This window comes from Babylonia areolata, chromosome 13 (genome assembly GCF_041734735.1).
Source record: "Babylonia areolata isolate BAREFJ2019XMU chromosome 13, ASM4173473v1, whole genome shotgun sequence".
In the NCBI taxonomy this organism is placed as follows: domain Eukaryota; kingdom Metazoa; phylum Mollusca; class Gastropoda; order Neogastropoda; family Buccinidae; genus Babylonia; species Babylonia areolata.
The window spans coordinates 28,177,532-28,195,726 of record NC_134888.1 but is presented as its reverse complement, the minus strand read 5'-3'; the positions used below and the strand labels follow the sequence as shown (position 1 = coordinate 28,195,726).

Here is an 18,195-nt window from a genome sequence, read left to right as displayed (position 1 = left end):
AATAAATAGATAAGTATTTCTTTTTTTATTAAAAAAAATATATATATACATATATATGAAATGAAATTAATAGATAAATAAGATAAAATAGAATAAAAAGAGAACAATGATAATGAATAAACAAATAAGCAAATAAATGTAAAACATACAGACACCCCCCCCCCCCCCTCCCTCCCCGACCCCTCCTCCGCCCCCTGTCAGAAGCTCATGTGTTCAGTTCACATTATTCACTTATTATCTTCAAACATACATACACATTTTCACTGCCTCAGTCCTCAGTCTTAACAAAACTTGAAATTCCCTCTTTTTTATTTAACTAATAAAATTTCACACAATATTTACAACGTTTTCATTCTGGTTTTATCAGTTTCCTCCCCATCAGGGATGGGGTTGGTGGTCACACACCTTCCACCTCACATAGAATGTACTGGAACTTCACACAGTTAAGGGTGGTCACACACCTTCCACCTCACATAGAATATGCTGGAACTTCACACAGTTAATGGTGGTCACACACCTTCCACCTCACATAGAACATACTGGAATTTCACACAGTTAATGGTGATCACACACCTCCCCATCTCACATGGAAAAGATTGATTGATTGATTGAAGACTGGAAATCCACATACACACCTTTCCTCCTCACATGGAAAATACTGTAACTCCACACAGTTAATTGGCGATCACACACGTTTCCTCCTCACATAGGATCGTAACAAAGTCACTGCTGTTCGTTATTTGTTGTGGCAAACAAGGGATTCAGCTGTAGCTAGATTTTATAGAATCATTTTTTCTGTTGTTTGCAGATATTATTGTTCAGTTCTCGGACATTGTTATTGGTTTATAATTATAGAATCAGCAAAACGTATTATCAAGAACAGGAAATCAACTTGATCTTCTTGTAAATCTGGAAAAGTCGAAGGTCGTTGTTTTTAGAAACAACGAATTCTTATCCTCATCAGAGATGGTTATTTAAAAATGAGGAATTGCAGATAATTAGCCAGTATAAATATCTTGGAATTTATCTTTCTGCAAGGCGTACATTTTCTCAGACACTCAAATATCTTGCAGATTGAACTAGAAAGGTGTGTCAGCTATAATTAATTACCCTGGATTGTAGGTGAACATTCACCCCATGTGTTTTTTAAGATGTTTGATTGTCAAATTCAGACTATACCTGACATACGGATATGAAACATGGGGTTTGTCTTTTGACTAATGGCATATAGGAAAAATCATGTATATGCTGTTAAACGATTTATATGTGTAAGTCCAAAGTAGCCTAGATATTATTAATATGTAGGGAAAAAGGCAGATTAACTCTTTTTAAAAATACTTAGCAACTGTTGCATTTTGATAACTTTTGATTGCGAATAGCTTGCATTGACGAAAATAGATAAATAAAGCAGTATGATGTTATCACTGAAAATACATTATTTTATGTGAGTGTGTCATAAAAGAAATATTATATGTAAAATATGGTTTTAACACGGTAGAGAAGTGCAATATGTGGGAAATTTAAGGCTTTTCTTTCAGAATTTAAACAAAGGACCGTTGATTCTTTTGGACAAGGCTGGCATGCCTCACTCGAAAATCATTTTTTTCAGGTACATTCCAGTTTCAATCAGTCAGTATTGGTCTGCTTTTGTCAGCTCAAGAATGTAAACTTGTGAAGGTGTTTTGCTAAGTTTAGAATTGGTATGTCCCCCACAAAACAGTCATTTGCCATACAGACAACATTTAGATAATGATAACTATTGTTCTTTCTGTTGTGATACAATTGAAAATGAAGTGCACAATCATCTCGTTTGACTCGGATAACTGGATGTAAGAGAAGATTTAATACCAGCTAAGTATCACAGATATCCACCGTTCTTCAAACTGTCTTTGACTCTTGCTTGTGAAAACGCAGACATTATCACAAATGTTGTTTGTTTATATACAGAGCACTTAGCTGTAGAAGAGAATGTCTCAGTAATATTTCATTCAATTAATGATGTCATTTCTCTTGTAAAGGGCTTGATACGTGACATTGAAAACACTTTTGACTTTGACTCTCTCTCTCTCTCTCTCTCTCTCTCTCTCTCTCTCTCTCTCCATCTGTCTCTCTCTCTGTTTAGAATTGTAAGAAGTCCACGAAAAAAGGGGCACAATCAGAATATCATGTTTCACTTTGTTCTCTGTTCCAGGTGCAACACCCTAGGCTGGCAGCATCGCATGCGTCCAGAAATCGCTGAGCTGGTGCATCCCATCTACCCGAACCTGCACAACCACCCGTCAGTGGAAGGGTATGAGGACGTGAAAGGGGTGTCGTCCAACGTGTTCTTCATCAACCATGGGGAGGCAGAGACCAGCGACAGTGAGACCAAAAGCCACTCCAACATGTATGAGGCGCGGTACATGGCCCAGCTGTGTCTCTACCTGCTGAAACAGGGATACCAGGCATCCAGGATCACCGTCCTCACCACATACTCTGGTAAATGAACATGTTTTGTCCTTCCTCCACTGAGAGAAATTTGCTTCCTTGTCATTTTTGTTTGTCAGCTGCTTTGCTGAAGAATGACAGTTTTGCTGGTGCTGCGTCTGTCAAGGACAAGCCTCGTTGATGTGAAATTGTCTGCGTTGTGTTGAATCAGAGCTTTAGATATAGACAGTGAGGAAAAGAAGCCTTTGACAACACCTGCAGGGAAAGCCTATGGTGTATACTCCGTGTGTAGAGGATCCCACTGCAGATGGTCCTTTTCATCGAGAGCTTTAACTTTACATTCACAGTAGGAAACAGTGAACACAGCTTCCAGGTGAAGACAGAAGTGAGGCAAGGATAATCCCAGCACTGCTCTGCAACATGGTCATTGACTGGGTGATGCCAAGACTGGCACAACAGCTGAATGATTAAAGTGTTGGACTTTCAGTCTGAGGGTCCCAGGTTTGAATCTGTTCATGGCGCCTGGTAGGTAAAAGGTGGAGATTTTTCCAATCTCCCAGGTCAACAGATGTGTGTGCAGACCTGCAAGAGTCTGAACTCTGTCATGTGTATACACATGCAGAAGATCAAATACACACGTTAAAGATCCCGTAATCCATGTTAGCATTTGGACTTTTATGGATACAAGAACATACCCAACATGCACCTCCTCCACACCCTGAAAACAGATTATGACTGCCTACATGGCGGGAGTAAAAAAAACAACAAAAACAGTCGTGCATGTAAAAGCCAACTTGTGTATGCAAAGGAACATGGGTGTCACAGTCCACAAATAAAGAAGAAGAACCAAACCATCAGATCGTTTCCAAACCAACAGTACACACATTTCTTCCATACAGACCAGGGTTTCAGAAAACCTTCCCCCAAAACAGTAGACTGAATGACACCACGTTCATGTCTTGGGAGACCTTTTCCCAACCCATTAGGGGTAAAACTGTGCTAGAATGTGCGTGCGTGCATACATATGTATACATGCCATGGTGTGTGTGTGTGTGTGCATGTGAGCATGTATGTGTGTGTGTATGTGGGACCTGGGGAATGTGTTTGTGTGTGTGTGTGTGTGTGTGCATTTATGTAGGGGGAATGATGTATATTTATGAGTGCGGATTGTGGGAGCTATGTGTGGGTGCAGCCACAAAATGCATGCATGTGCTCTGTTTGTGGGATTGACAGGTATGTGTGTATGTATGTGCATGTCTGTGTGTGTATGTACATGTCTGTGTGTGCATGTGCATGGTCAATCCGACTGAATGATTTTTTATGTGTCACCTCACATTAGGTATTTATATCCGTGTGAGTGGGTTGTTTGGGGGCGGTGGGGGAGGGGCGGAAGGGGGTTATGTATATATGTGTGCTTGGGGGTGTATGTGTGTGTGTGTGTGTGTGTGTGCATGTGTGTGCATAATCTGGGTGATGCTTTATGTGTTTGTGAACCACACATGAGGTATTTATGTCAGTGTGCGTGTGTGTATGTATGTATGTATGTGTGTGTGAGTGTGTGTGTGTGTGTGTGTGTGTGTTTAGGGTAGGACCTGTGTATGTACATGTGTCGGTTGAAGGTTGGGCCTTTGTGTCTGTGAGACTGCAAACTGTTGCATGTCTGTTGTGTTTCTGTATGTGTGTGTGTACGTGTGTTTGTGTGTGTGCTTTTTCATGTCAGTGTCAGTTTGCATGCATGCAGGTGCACACAGGTTCATTTTTGACTCACTTGTGTAAACAAAGTGAGTCTGTGTTAATAGCCCGGTGTTCGGTTGCCTGTGTGTGTGTGTGTGTGTGTGTGTGTGTGGTAAACTATAACATTGCCATTTTCTCTGGAAATACTGTGTCTGCCAATACCAAATTTGGTTTAAACATAGTATGAAAAAAATCTTCACAGTCATACCAATAATAGGTTGTAAGTCTCCCGAATTAAGCCGTATTTCTGTATCATTAACAGTTTTATTTCATTAAGATTTGTTCCAAAATCCGAAAATTATATAAAAAAAACTGCTTTCCTCTGACTTGCTGGAAGGTAGGTTGTGTTTGGTGAGAAGACATGACCTCATTTTTCTTGTTCACAATTGAAAGAAATGCAAATTCTGGACAGAACACATACAGTGATACTAACTTCACCATTGACATGTTTACTGCATATAAATATCCTAAGGTGGACACTGAATTAACTGAAATGAACACAAAAGAAAAATTGAATCAATCATTTCTTCGTCAGCCTGTTGTAGACTGGTTCGTGCAGATCTAGAGATCTACCATGTGTTGCGATGTGCTTGAAGCAATAGCAACGTATCCTTTACGGCTGAAATAAAAGAATAATTGAGATATGATAAAAGACAGAAAAAGCATGATTTAAAAGGTGTATTACGTCCAATACAATCACGTCCATTTATCGCACACAGAGGAAAACAACATCATTGCTTTAAATATTAACTTTAGTGACATCAGATGCATCGCAGCCTTGGGGATTAGTCTGCTTTCTTTGGAACTGTACATGCATGGTTCAGTCCCACTTGTGTGCCTTCTTTTCTTTTCTTTTCTTTTTTTTTCCAAGCGTATTCTATAATTATATCTAATACAGAACACTTTTTTTAACAATTTATTGATCTTTTTTTCTCATCATGATTCCTTTACTGGTTAAAGCCCGAAGCATAAGTGAGTCTTGAAGGCTTTGTCTCTTGTTATTCTTGTTTTAGTTCTCTTGTTTGTCCTGTGCATATCTTTCAATTTAGTATCATTTATTGTATTACTTTTTTTTCATTCAGCGACAATGTTTCAAGGCCTGCACATTGACTTTATGTGAAGATCAGGCATCTGGGTGTTTTTTTCACATGTTCTCCTATACAGGAGTTTTGATGTCTCATATATGGATCAGTCCACATGCTTTGACAACTTCTGGAAACTGAAAACTGGGAAGTTGTGATAAAGACTGGGAAATTTGAAATATTGAAAGATGTATTTTGTGATTGTAAAACCAAGAGATGCTGATCAATATGGGCTGCTGTAAGTGGAATTGTTCCCTCTACCAACTCACAATTTTAGTTTGACAAAGACTCATTTCTGATGGTGAGCAAAAAGTCATATTTGGATCAGCATATACAGTTTACACTGTTTTTTCATTTTCGTTTTTTTTTTTTTTTTTTTTGTAATAGTATCATTTTTTTCAGTATCATTTTTGTTTATGATGTGTTTTTTAATGAGCATGAATGACTTGTGAGCCATGAACTGATGAAGGCTTTACCTCTCTTGTTGTTGTGGTGGTGATGAACTCACTAAGGAAGAAGATGATGATGATGATGCAGAAGATGACAGTGGTGATTATGATGAGGATGATGATGATATCCCCACAGGACAGCTGTTTCAGCTGAGGAAGCTGATGCCCAAAGACTCTAAATTTGATGGCGTACATGTGACGGTGGTGGACAACTTCCAGGGCGAGGAGAATGACATCATACTTCTCTCCCTTGTCCGAAGCAACGAGGAGGGCAGGATTGGTTTCCTGAAGACGGAGAACCGTGTGTGCGTGGCTCTGTCCCGGGCTAAGGTGAGTCATAGAAGCATGTGAAGCACCTTCGTTTTGGTTGATCATTTTTTTCTTTTTCATCAGTTTCAGGGTGATAGTATGGGATGGATGGGGGTCACTTGACAATGTGGATGTGTAGTGGATGGGAGGACTTCAACTGATGTGCGCATGGACAAATGCATGCATATACACACATGGACCAAAGAACTTGTTCCTTTGAGCACTTTTTTTCTTGTGCAGATGGGCCTGTACGTCATCGCAAACTTTGACCAGCTGAGTGAGAGCAGTGACCTGTGGCTGACCATCACCACCAAACTGAAGGCTAAAGGACAGCTTGGAGAGACCCTGAACCTGTATTGTCAGAACCACCCTTGTGATGAGGGCCTGGTCATCAGGACGCCCAGAGATTTTGACAATGCACCGGAAGGAGGCTGCATGAAGCCTTGCAAAGCCCGTCTGGACTGTGGGCATGTGTGCACCAGACTGTGTCACCCCTGGGACAAGGTGCTGGTCCATGACAGCTGTGGTTATGATCTTCTTCTTCTTCTTCTTCTTCTTCTTCTTCGTTCGTGGGCTGCAACTCCCACGTTCATTCGTATGCACACGAGTGGGCTTTTACGTGTATGACCGTTTTTACCCCGCCATGTAGGCAGCAATACTCCGCTTTCGGGGGTGTGCATGCTGGGTATGTTCTTGTTTCCATAACCCACCCAACGCTGACATGGATTACAGGATCTTTAACGTGCGTATTTGATCTTCTGCTTGCATATACACACGAAGGGGGTTCAGGCACTAGCAGGTCTGCACATGTGTTGACCTGGGAGATCGTAAAAATCTCCACCCTTTACCCACCAGGCACCGTCACCATGATTCGAACCCGGGACCCTCAGATTGAAAGTCCAACGCTTTAACCACTCAGCTATTGCGCCCGTCTGTGTGGTTATGAACGACTGCATAAAATAATGTGCATTTCTGTCTCCCGTCATCTGTCTTTCTGTCTCTCTCCCTGTCTTGAATTATCCTCCTTGGCATTAGAGTTGTAAAACATTATTTGCCAACAAAGAATTTGTCGTCCTGTGTGTGTGTGTTCGTTCTTTAGTTTAGCATCTTTTCACTATCAATGATATTAGATGTTAAAAAAAAAATTTAAAAAAAAGTGGGGGGGTGGGGGCCATGGGGGGAGGAGGAGGGGGGGGGGGGCAGGGAAGAGGAAAACAGAAAAAAGGTAAACTAGAAAACTACTGTAAAATGTATAACTAACATGCAGTTACATTTAACAGTAACAATTCAATAATAATAATGATAATAATCAGAAACCATTAACACAATTCTGAAGTGCATTAAAGGAATGTAGAAATAGGGCTATGAACTAATGCCTGTGAAAGTTCGACCATAAGAACCTCGTCAGAAATAACTTTACAAAAATCATCTGCAGAATTATTATTCTCTTTGAAATACTTGGGCAAGAAGGTACGTAACTGCTGACAGTGAAACAATGATGCAAGCTGAACTGCTTACCACAGATGCATGTAACAATTTTACTATACTTTATCTTCAGCGCATCAAGTTTTATACGGAAGAAAGTAGAGGTTATTAATCTTGAAAAGCAAGCTGATGGATTCGGTATCTTTTCTTTAATAATATTCTCGGGGAATAATGTTCCTTTATGTTTTAAAAACTTTAACTTCCATCGGTTATGAAATCGACCCCATGCTGATTTTTCTAACAAAGTGTATGCCTCTTTTATGGAAAGACGGACATGTATTTTTGTCGATTTTTCTGAATCTTGTGCTCCTCTTTTAGCTGCTTTATCAGCAGTTTCATTGCCATTAATGCCCACATGAGAAGGCACCCAACAAAATCTGACCTCAGTCCCTTTAATCCTTAAACAATGTACCAAATGATTTGCCTCAGTAAATAAGTCAGGTCTTGTTTCAAGGCTGAATAATTATAGAACATAAGGTACTGATTTGGAATAAACAAAGAATGCTATTTTCGAGAAAACCATTTGATGGCTCACTAAGTAGTTCAGAGCTTGTATAATAGCAATTAGCTCAGCTGTGAATATGGAATGATGTTTTCCAGTAAAGTAAGATTTTTCGACTTTAAAGGCAGGAATATAGAAAGCTGCACCAGCATTTTTGTCATCAAGAACAGATCCATCTGTAAATATATGGAGATGATTCTCTGTGTGTGTGTGTGTGTGTGTGTGTGCGTGTGTGTGTGTCTCCTCTCTCTCTGTCTGTCTCTGAACATAGAGTTCTAGCCAATATGCTCATGTGTGCAGGCCTTTGTATCAACATGCATGCACACGGGTGTATAAATCTTTGTTTTGATAACAAGAGTTCTTATTAACTCATTTATTCATGAATTTAACGACTTATACATTTGTTTATGTAAATTCATTTTATTCTATTTTCCCTCAAGGCCTGACTAAGAGCATTGGGTTGAGCTTCTGGTCATGTGTCTGCTTTGCAGTTGTGGCGTAATATGGATTTTATTGAACGCAGTGACACCTCTTTGAGTTAAAAAAAACAACAACAAAACAGCTGAACTATAACTCTTCCCAAGTTGTTTTCCTAACAGAAAAGCTGTTTGCCATTGTTTCAGGACCACAAAGAGTTCTGCTGCCAAAAGAAGTGTGAAAGGCTGATGAAATGCGACTTCCAGCACCCATGTCCCAAGCTGTGCCATGAGGACTGTGGTGACTGTCTTCGGATGGTGGAGAAGACGCTTGAGTGTGGACACACACAAACGATGGAATGCTATAAGATCAAATGCACCATGAAGTGTGAGAAGCTGATGAAATGTGAGTACCAGCACCCGTGCACCAAGCTGTGCTATGAGGACTGTGGTGACTGTCTTCGGATGGTGGAGAAGACGCTTGAGTGTGGACACACACAAACGATGGAATGCTATAAGGATCCCAAGCACTTCAAATGCACCATGAAGTGTGAGAAGCTGATGAAATGTGAGTACCAGCATCCATGTCCCAAGCTGTGCTATGAGGACTGTGGCAAGTGTCTGATGCATGTGCAGAAGAAGATCCCGAAATGTGGACACATGCAGATGATGCAATGCTGGAAGGATCCCAAGTACTTTGTGGGCATCTGCAGAGAGAAGTGTGAGAAGCTGATGGAATGTGAGTACCAGCATCCATGTCCTAAGCTGTGCTATGAGTACTGTGGCCAGTGTCTGATGTATGTGGAGAAGAAGATCCCGAAATGTGGACACATGCAGATGATGCAATGCTGGCAGGATCCCAAGGATTTCCCCTGCAGAGAGAAGTGTGAGAAGCTGATGAAATGTGAGTACCAGCACCCGTGCACCAAGCTGTGCTATGAGGACTGTGGCAAGTGTCTGATGTATGTGGAGAAGAAGATTCCCAAATGTGGACACATGCAGATGACGCAATGCTGGAAGGATCCCAAGAGCTTTACCTGTCGGGAGGAGTGTCAAGAAATGCTGCCTTGTGGTCACAAATGTGAAGAAGAGTAAGATGTTCTTGTTCCACTTAGCTCAGTCGGCCCCTTCTTTGTGGGCTGCACCTCCCATGCTCAGTTGTATCTACAGAGGATGCATGCTGGGTGTACGTTCAGAGTTTCCAAACCTACCAAACTCCATGTACGTTCAGAGTTTCCAAAACCTACCAAACTCCATGTACGTTCAGTTTCCAAAACCTACCAAACTCCATGTACGTTCAGTTTCCAAAACCTACTAAACTCCATGTACGTTCAGAGTTTCCAAAACCTACCAAACTCCATGTACGTTCAGTTTCCAAAACCTACCAAACTCCATGTACGTTCAGAGTTTCCAAAACCTACTAAACTCCATGTATGTTCAGTTTCCAAAACCTACTAAACTCCATGTACGTTCAGAGTTTCCAAAACCTACTAAACTCCATGTACGTTCAGAGTTTCCAAAACCTACTAAACTCCATGTATGTTCAGTTTCCAAAACCTACTAAACTCCATGTACGTTCAGAGTTTCCAAAACCTACCAAACTCCATGTACGTTCAGAGTTTCCAAAACCTACCAAACTCCATGTACGTTCAGAGTTTCCAAAACCTACTAAACTCCATGTACGTTCAGAGTTTCCAAAACCTACCTAACTCCATGGACGTTCAGAGTTTCCAAAACCTACCAAACTCCATGTACGTTCAGAGTTTCCAAAACCTACCAAACTCCATGTACGTTCAGAGTTTCCAAAACCTACCAAACTCCATGTACGTTCAGTTTCCAAAACCTACCAAACTCCATGTATGTTCAGTTTCCAAAACCTACCAAACTCCATGTACGTTCAGAGTTTCCTAAACCTACCAAACTCCATGTACGTTCAGAGTTTCCAAAACCTACCAAACTCCATGTACGTTCAGAGTTTCCAAAACCTACCAAACTCCATGTACATTCAGAGTTTCCAAAACCTACCAAACTCCCATGTACGTTCAGAGTTTCCAAAACCTACCAAACTCCATGTACGTTCAGAGTTTCCAAAACCTACCAAACTCCATGTATGTTCAGTTTCCAAAACCTACCAAACACCATGTACGTTCAGAGTTTCCTAAACCTACCAAACTCCATGTACATTGAGAGTTTCCAAAACCTACCAAACTCCATGTACGTTCAGAGTTTCCAAAACCTACCAAACTCCATGTACGTTCAGAGTTTCCAAAACCTACCAAACTCCCATGTACGTTCAGAGTTTCCAAAACCTACCAAACTCCATGTACGTTCAGAGTTTCCAAAACCTACCAAACTCCATGTACGTTCAGAGTTTCCAAAACCTACCAAACTCCATGTATGTTCAGTTTCCAAAACCTACCAAACTCCATGTACGTTCAGAGTTTCCTAAACCTACCAAACTCCATGTACGTTCAGAGTTTCCAAAACCTACCAAACTCCATGTACATTCAGAGTTTCCAAAACCTACCAAACTCCCATGTACGTTCAGAGTTTCCAAAACCTACCAAACTCCATGTACGTTCAGAGTTTCCAAAACCTACCAAACTCCATGTACGTTCAGTTTCCAAAACCTACCAAACTCCATGTATGTTCAGTTTCCAAATCCTACCAAACTCCATGTACGTTCAGAGTTTCCTAAACCTACCAAACTCCATGTACGTTCAGAGTTTCCAAAACCTACCAAACTCCATGTACGTTCAGAGTTTCCAAAACCTACCAGACTCCATGTACATTCAGAGTTTCCAAAACCTACCAAACTCCCATGTACGTTCAGAGTTTCCAAAACCTACCAAACTCCATGTACGTTCAGAGTTTCCAAAACCTGCCAAAGTCCATGTACGTTCAGAGTTTCCAAAACCTACCAAACTCCATGTACGTTCAGAGTTTCCAAAACCTACCAAACTCCATGTACGTTCAGTTTCCAAAGCCTACCAAACTCCATGTACGTTCAGAGTTTCCAAAACCTACCAAACTCCATGTACGTTCAGAGTTTCCAAAACCTACCAAACTCCATGTACGTTCAGAGTTTCCAAAACCTACCAAACTCCATGTACGTTCAGAGTTTCCAAAACCTACCAAACTCCATGTATGTTCAGTTTCCAAAACCTACCAAACTCCATGTACGTTCAGAGTTTCCAAAACCTACCAAACTCCATGTACGTTCAGAGTTTCCAAAACCTACCAAACTCCATGTACGTTCAGTTTCCAAAACCTACCAAACTCCATGTACGTTCAGAGTTTCCAAAACCTACCAAACTCCATGTACGTTCAGTTTCCAAGACCTACCAAACTCCATGTACGTTCAGAGTTTCCAAAACCTACCAAACTCCATGTACGTTCAGAGTTTCCAAAACCTACCAAACTCCATGTACGTTCAGTTTCCAAAACCTACCAAACTCCAGCGTGGGCTGCAGGATCTTCAATGTACGTGTTTGATCTTCTGTATTTGCATGCACAAGAAGCGGATTAAGGCACTTGGAGGTGTTGTGACATAGCATCAGAACTTAGAAGCACATAGCATTTCATGAAAACAAAGCCACAAGTGAAGATTCTTATAATCTCTGTTATTGTATGTATGATAGTAAAGGGTAGAGATTTTTCTGATCTCTCAGGTCAACATATGTGCAGACCTGATGGTGCCTGAACCCCCTTCATGTGTATATGCACACAGAAGATGAAAATACGCTTGTTAAAGATCCTGTAATCCATGTCGATGGGTTACTGAAACAAGAACATACTCTGCATGCACACTCTCGAAAATGGAATATGGCTGCCTACATGGCAGGGTAAAGAAGCAAGAAAATGGTCATACACATACAATGTTACATATCTGTCTGAGTGTGTATGTGTGCGTGACTGAAACCTGATTGAATGACACAGGAAACCAATGATGAGTGCCCAATAGTAGCCGTCAGTCGGCTGTACCCGGGCAGGCAGCCTGTTGTGCAATTGACCCCGTGTTTGTAAAGCACTTAGAGCTTGGTCTCCTATCGAGGAGTTTCCTCCTTTCTGTTGCTCTCTTTGTGTTTGTCCATTTCTGTCTGTCATCTCTCTCTAACTGTCTGCCTTGCTGGTCCAGTCACCAATACTTTTTCAGAAACAGAAAGCCTGTACTTTTTGTTTGTCTTTTTCTAGACTTGATTTGATATTTGGGCATTCTATTGATCTTGTATTCTTTTTAATGCCCAGGACTTGTGAGTTTCTCACTGGGTTTTAACAGCATATTCCGTATGCCTGTTATTATATTCAGTTTTGTGTATTGTGTATAATTTTGTTTGTATTCAGGGTCCTTTTCTTAATCGCCTGGTGAAGCATTGACGAAATAGTCAACGTGAGAGGCATGTTCTTGATGCAAGCACATGAACATCACTGTTTGTGCCTAATGTTCTCTTCCAGTTTTTGTTTTCCTGCAGGCTCACAGGATCGGTATTGAGCGTGTTTTAATCTGTGATGTAGCCCTGTGTGGTCAGCTGGGCTTTGAGCCATGTTTGTAATGATAATGATGATAATCCGTTTTAGTTCCAAGGAGGTAGGAGGTGCAAAGCATGCAGATTGAACCATCTATCAATGTGACTCTCTCTCTCTATCTATCTATCTCTCTCTCTCTCTGTCTATATATATATATATATATATAATTGGAAGAACCAAAAGTCAGGTCGTGTTACTATGGAGTTCAGCTCTGTACATTTGGCTTCAGATGCAGCCTGGCTCACAGTCACATAATACTCCACTGACTTGTATGTTTGGCTTCAGATGCGGCCAAGCTTACAGTCACATGATACTCCATTGACTTGTACTTTTGGCTTCAGATGTGGCCAGGCTCACAGTCTCTCCATTGATCTATACGTTTGGCTTCAGATGCGGCCAGGCGCACAGTCACAAAATGCTACTCCACTGATCTGTACATATGGTTTCAGATGCGGCCAGGCGCACAGTCACAAAATGCTACTCCACTGATCTGTACATATGGTTTCAGATGCGGCCAGACTCACATGCAGTCACTCCATTGATCTGTATACTTGGCTTCAGATGCGGGGAGGCTCACCATCACATAATACTACTCCATTGATCTGCATGTTTGGCTTCAGATGCGGCCAGGCTCACAGTCACTGCATTGATCTGCATGTTTGGCTTCAGATGCGACCAGGCTCACAGTCACTGCATTGATCTGCATGTTTGGCTTCAGATGCGGCCAGGCTCACAGTCACTGCATTGATCTGCATGTTTGGCTTCAGATGCGGCCAGGCTCACAGTCACAGGTGTAGAAGCGGAGAGAAGGTGGAAGTGACCAGACCGTGCGGTCACAAAGGCACCGTGGTGTGCGCCAACAAGACGTGGGAGCCCTGTGACGCCCGCTGCCATCAGCTGTTGGCTTGTGGACACAGGTCTGTGTCTGGAGGGGGAGGAGGGAAGCGGTGGTGGTGAAGGGGAGGGAGGGGTGGGCTTGGAGTGTTGTGATGTCTTGGTGACGATGACAATAGTGTGTGTGTGTGTGTGGAGGGGTGGGGAATGGTGATGGTGAAGGGAGGAAGGAGTCCATTATCGTGCTGATGATGATATGTTGGGGTGTGTGGAGGGGTAGATAGGTCGTGGTGGTGAAGAGAGGGGTGGGCTTGGAGTGTCGTGATGTCTTGGTGATGATGATGGGGGTGGGGGTAGATGGGTGGTTGGGGTGGAGGGAGGGGTGGAGTGTGGTTTCTTGATGATGGTGGGGTGGGGGGTGGAGTGGGGTGTCTTGATGATGGTGGGATGTGGGGGTGGGGGGTGGAGTGGGGTGTCTTGATGATGGTGGGGTGGGGGGTGGAGTTGGGTGTTTTGATGATGGTGGGGTGTGGTGGTGGAGGGTGTGGTGGAGTGGGGTGTCTTGATGATGGTGGGGGGTGGTGGTGGAGGGTGTGGTGGAGTGGGGTGTCTTGATGATGGTGGGGTGTGGTGGTGGAGGGTGTGGTGGAGTGGGGTGTCTTGATGATGGTGGGGGGTGGTGGTGGAGGGTGTGGTGGAGTGGGGTGTCTTGATGATGGTGGGGGTGGAGGGTGGGGTGGAGTGGGGTGCCTTGATGATGGTGGGGGGTGGTGGTGGAGGGTGGGGTGGAGTGGGGTGTCTTGATGATGGTGGGGGGTGGTGGTGGAGGGTGGGGGGTGGAGTTGGGTGTCTTGAAGATGGTGGGGTGTGGTGGTGGAGGGTGGGGTGGAGTGGGGTGTCTTGATGATGGTGGGGGGTGGTGGTGGAGGGTGTGGTGGAGTGGGGTGTCTTGATGATGGTGGGGGGTGGTGGTGGAGGGTGTGGTGGAGTGGGGTGTCTTGATGATGGTGGGGGGTGGTGGTGGAGGGTGGGGTGGAGTGGGGTGTCTTGATGATGGTGGGGTGTGGTGGAGGAGGGTGGGGTGGAGTGGGGTGTCTTGATGATGGTGGGGGGTGGTGGTGGAGGGTGGGGTGGAGTGGGGTGTCTTGATGATGGTGGGGTGTGGTGGAGAAGGGTGGGGTGGAGTGGGGTGTCTTGATGATGGTGGGGGGTGGTGGTGGAGGGTGGGGGGTGGAGTTGGGTGTCTTGATGATGGTGGGGGGTGGTGGTGGAGGGTGGGGTGGAGTGGGGTGTCTTGATGATGGTGGGGGGGGGGGGGGTGGAGGGGGGGGGTGGAGTGGGGTGTCTTGATGATGGTGGGGTGTGGTGGAGGAGGGTGGGGTGGAGTGGGGTGTCTTGATGATGGTGGGGGGTGGTGGTGGAGGGTGGGGGGTGGAGTTGGGTGTCTTGATGATGGTGGGGGGTGGTGGTGGAGGGTGGGGTGGAGTGGGGTGTCTTGATGATGGTGGGGGGGGGGGTGGTGGAGGGTGGGGTGGAGTGGGGTGTCTTGATGATGGTGGGGTGTGGTGGAGGAGGGTGGGGTGGAGTGGGGTGTCTTGATGATGGTGGGGGGTGGTGGTGGAGGGTGGGGTGGAGTGGGGTGTCTTGATGATGGTGGGGTGTGGTGGAGGAGGGTGGGGTGGAGTGGGGTGTCTTGATGATGGTGGGGGTGGTGGTGGAGGGTGGGGGGTGGAGTTGGGTGTCTTGATGATGGTGGGGTGTGGTGGAGGAGTGTGGGGTGGAGTGGGGTGTCTTGATGATGGTGGGGGGTGGTGGTGGAGGGTGGGGTGGAGTGGGGTGTCTTGATGATGGTGGGGGGTGGTGGTGGAGGGTGGGGGGTGGAGTGGGGTGTCTTGATGATGGTGGGGGGTGGTGGAGGAGGGTGGGGTGGAGTGGGGTGTCTTGATGATGGTGGGGTGTGGGGGTAGACGGGAGGTGGTGGTGAAGGAAGGGAGGGGTGGAGTATCGTGCTGATGATGATAATGTTGGGGGGTGGGGGTAGTAAATGCGGGGTGGGGGGCGGGGGGTAGAGTGAAGGAAGGGAGGGGTAGTGTTACGAAGAGTAACTTGAATAATGGGAAGATAAGCTATTAACACACTACTCAACAAAGCTGACAGGCAGATGTAGCAATGTAATAACAAATCTTCCAGGTTCGTTGATTTTTAAGTGTCAGACGCTTCATCCACAGTAACCATAAGTACACCAGTTCTTAAAGTTCAAACGAAGACAAAGTTTTAATTCTCAAATGAAAAAAAAACAACAATATACGAACTAGCTTCCAACTCACAGGTTTGTTCCAAGGTTCTCTTTTCTATTGGACATCAATTTTCCATCGATGAAAATCTCATACGAACACTCAATATTACTGTCCCTTTTCTTCTAATCTATCACTGGGTACTAAACTTCAACACACACTCGTGTTCTAACCTAGAACTTTCCAATTAACAAACTCTTGACTGCACCCCGGCCCCACATTCCACGAATCGAACTTCCTTCAACTTTTCTGCCCTGTCCATACCCACGCGCCCATAAGCCTTTCCTTCTGGCAGGTAGAATTATCAGTCGCTCGGTTGATGACTTGAAATATTCTGGACTTCGCTGCGAGCGGTGAAGAAACCGTTTTTCCCTGCTGTCTGGGCTGAAGCGTCGTTCGCTCATTGAAATCGCTGATCGACTCAACGCCGTTTTATGATGCAGTTCCTATAGCAATGACCTTTCAATGACGTGTTTTCCTATCAGCCCTACGTCATCGTACCAAGACTTTGCTAACCACGCACGTCATGATAATTCTTTCCTTGCATTCATTTTTGACTCACTTGTGTAAACAAAGTGAGTCTATGTTTTAACCCGGTGTTCGGTTGTGTGTGTGTGTGTGTGTGTGTGTGTGTCTGTGTGTCTGTGTGTCTGTGTGTCCGTGGTAAACTTTAACATTGCCATTTTCTCTGCAAATACTTTGTCAGTTGACACCAAATTAGGCATAAAAATAGGAAAAATCCAGTTCTTTCCAGTCATCTTGTTTAAAACAATATTGCACCTCTGGGATGGGCACAAAAAAATAAAAAATGAAGCCTAATCATATGCAAACTGCATTTACTGTTATATTTATATTTTTTGTACTCTCTAAACTTGGCACTTTGATCTGATATTCTGACCCAACAACAAGAGCAGTCATTATTTTCATTTTTTGTTCGAACAGGAACTTCTTTTGCTAAGCATGGAAGTTTTATTTATTTTGCAAACGTATTGGTGAAGATAGTAAAAAAGGGAAATTAATCTGTACTTATGCCGGGGGCTTAATTTGCTTTAAACTGATCTTTCTCATCTTAAACATTACATTTTGAAATTATACTCAGTACATAAAAAGCTTGTGTATTTTACTCTCAGTGTACAGGGCTTTCACTATGTTCATTCGCCCAAGTGGTCTTTTTCGGAAAATACTAAAATCAATACGACGAGTGGAATTTATAGATCTGTTGGCTAAGCCCTGAAGTTCATGTGCAAAAAATAATGATTGGGTACACATATTTATAAACATTCAAAGCGCGTGCTCATAGGCCTATTCAGTCTTGCGAACGCGAACGACGCCATTTTGTTTCAAGTTGTTGACCTGCCCGTTCAATCCAAAATTCAATTGACATTACACGATAACATGTGATGGAAAGTTGGAGAAGGAGACCGTTAAATATTTATTCAGAGAAAGATTTGTGAACGCCTCATCACTTACTGGATTATGCCCGAAACTGCCATAAAATTATCCACAGAATCAGTCGGTATTCACAGTTAAAAATTGTAACCATGCGAGTTAATACCCTTGAATTGATGAAACAAAAAAAATTCCAGTCTTGACTTTTCTCAAAAAGAAGTCCTTTTCACTTCATACGACGTTTAGAAGTACTTGTACTTGGCTCTACATGTTCTTAGTTTAACAAAATACTCAATTTTCATATCAACTTTAAAACTATAAAACTGGAATGAACATAAAAGAGAAATTGAATCGACCGTGTCAACTGGTGTAACTAAACTTGTACATCTATCTAGATCCAGAGAAAACGGCTAAATGTTGCAGTGTGATTGCGGCGATAGCCACGTCTTCTTTACCGAGGACTTAAAAATAATTTTTTATTGTCGTTTAAGATTTTTTGAATGCCCAAGATACACCAGAATCATATGATTTGAACAGCGTTCTCACTGCGAATACTGCAATCGATTTATCGCCCTTTAAAAAAAGCATGTTTAAATTAAATACTATATTTTTGAGCATCAGTACAGGTGGCACGATAGTGCAATGGGTAAGACAGTTTCTTCTCATTCGAATACCTGGGGTTCGCTACTGCTGTTGGAATTTCTTTTTTTCTTGTTCTTTTAACCCGAAGTTTTATAATAACATATA

General features: G+C 43.2%; 1 protein-coding gene across 2 annotated transcripts in view; it reads left to right on the top strand.

Annotated features, from left to right (window-relative positions):
* Positions 1 to 18,195, top strand: part of LOC143289185 (NFX1-type zinc finger-containing protein 1-like) — a 110,086-nt gene that overhangs the window by 47,766 nt on the left and 44,125 nt on the right. For both annotated transcript variants that reach the window (XM_076598111.1, XM_076598112.1), the window contains exons 14-18: positions 2,192 to 2,478; positions 5,829 to 6,022; positions 6,242 to 6,505; positions 8,612 to 9,495; positions 13,699 to 13,848. In XM_076598111.1, the coding sequence (XP_076454226.1) occupies positions 2,192 to 2,478; positions 5,829 to 6,022; positions 6,242 to 6,505; positions 8,612 to 9,495; positions 13,699 to 13,848 (1,779 nt within the window). The remainder of the gene's footprint in view (positions 1 to 2,191; positions 2,479 to 5,828; positions 6,023 to 6,241; positions 6,506 to 8,611; positions 9,496 to 13,698; positions 13,849 to 18,195) is intronic.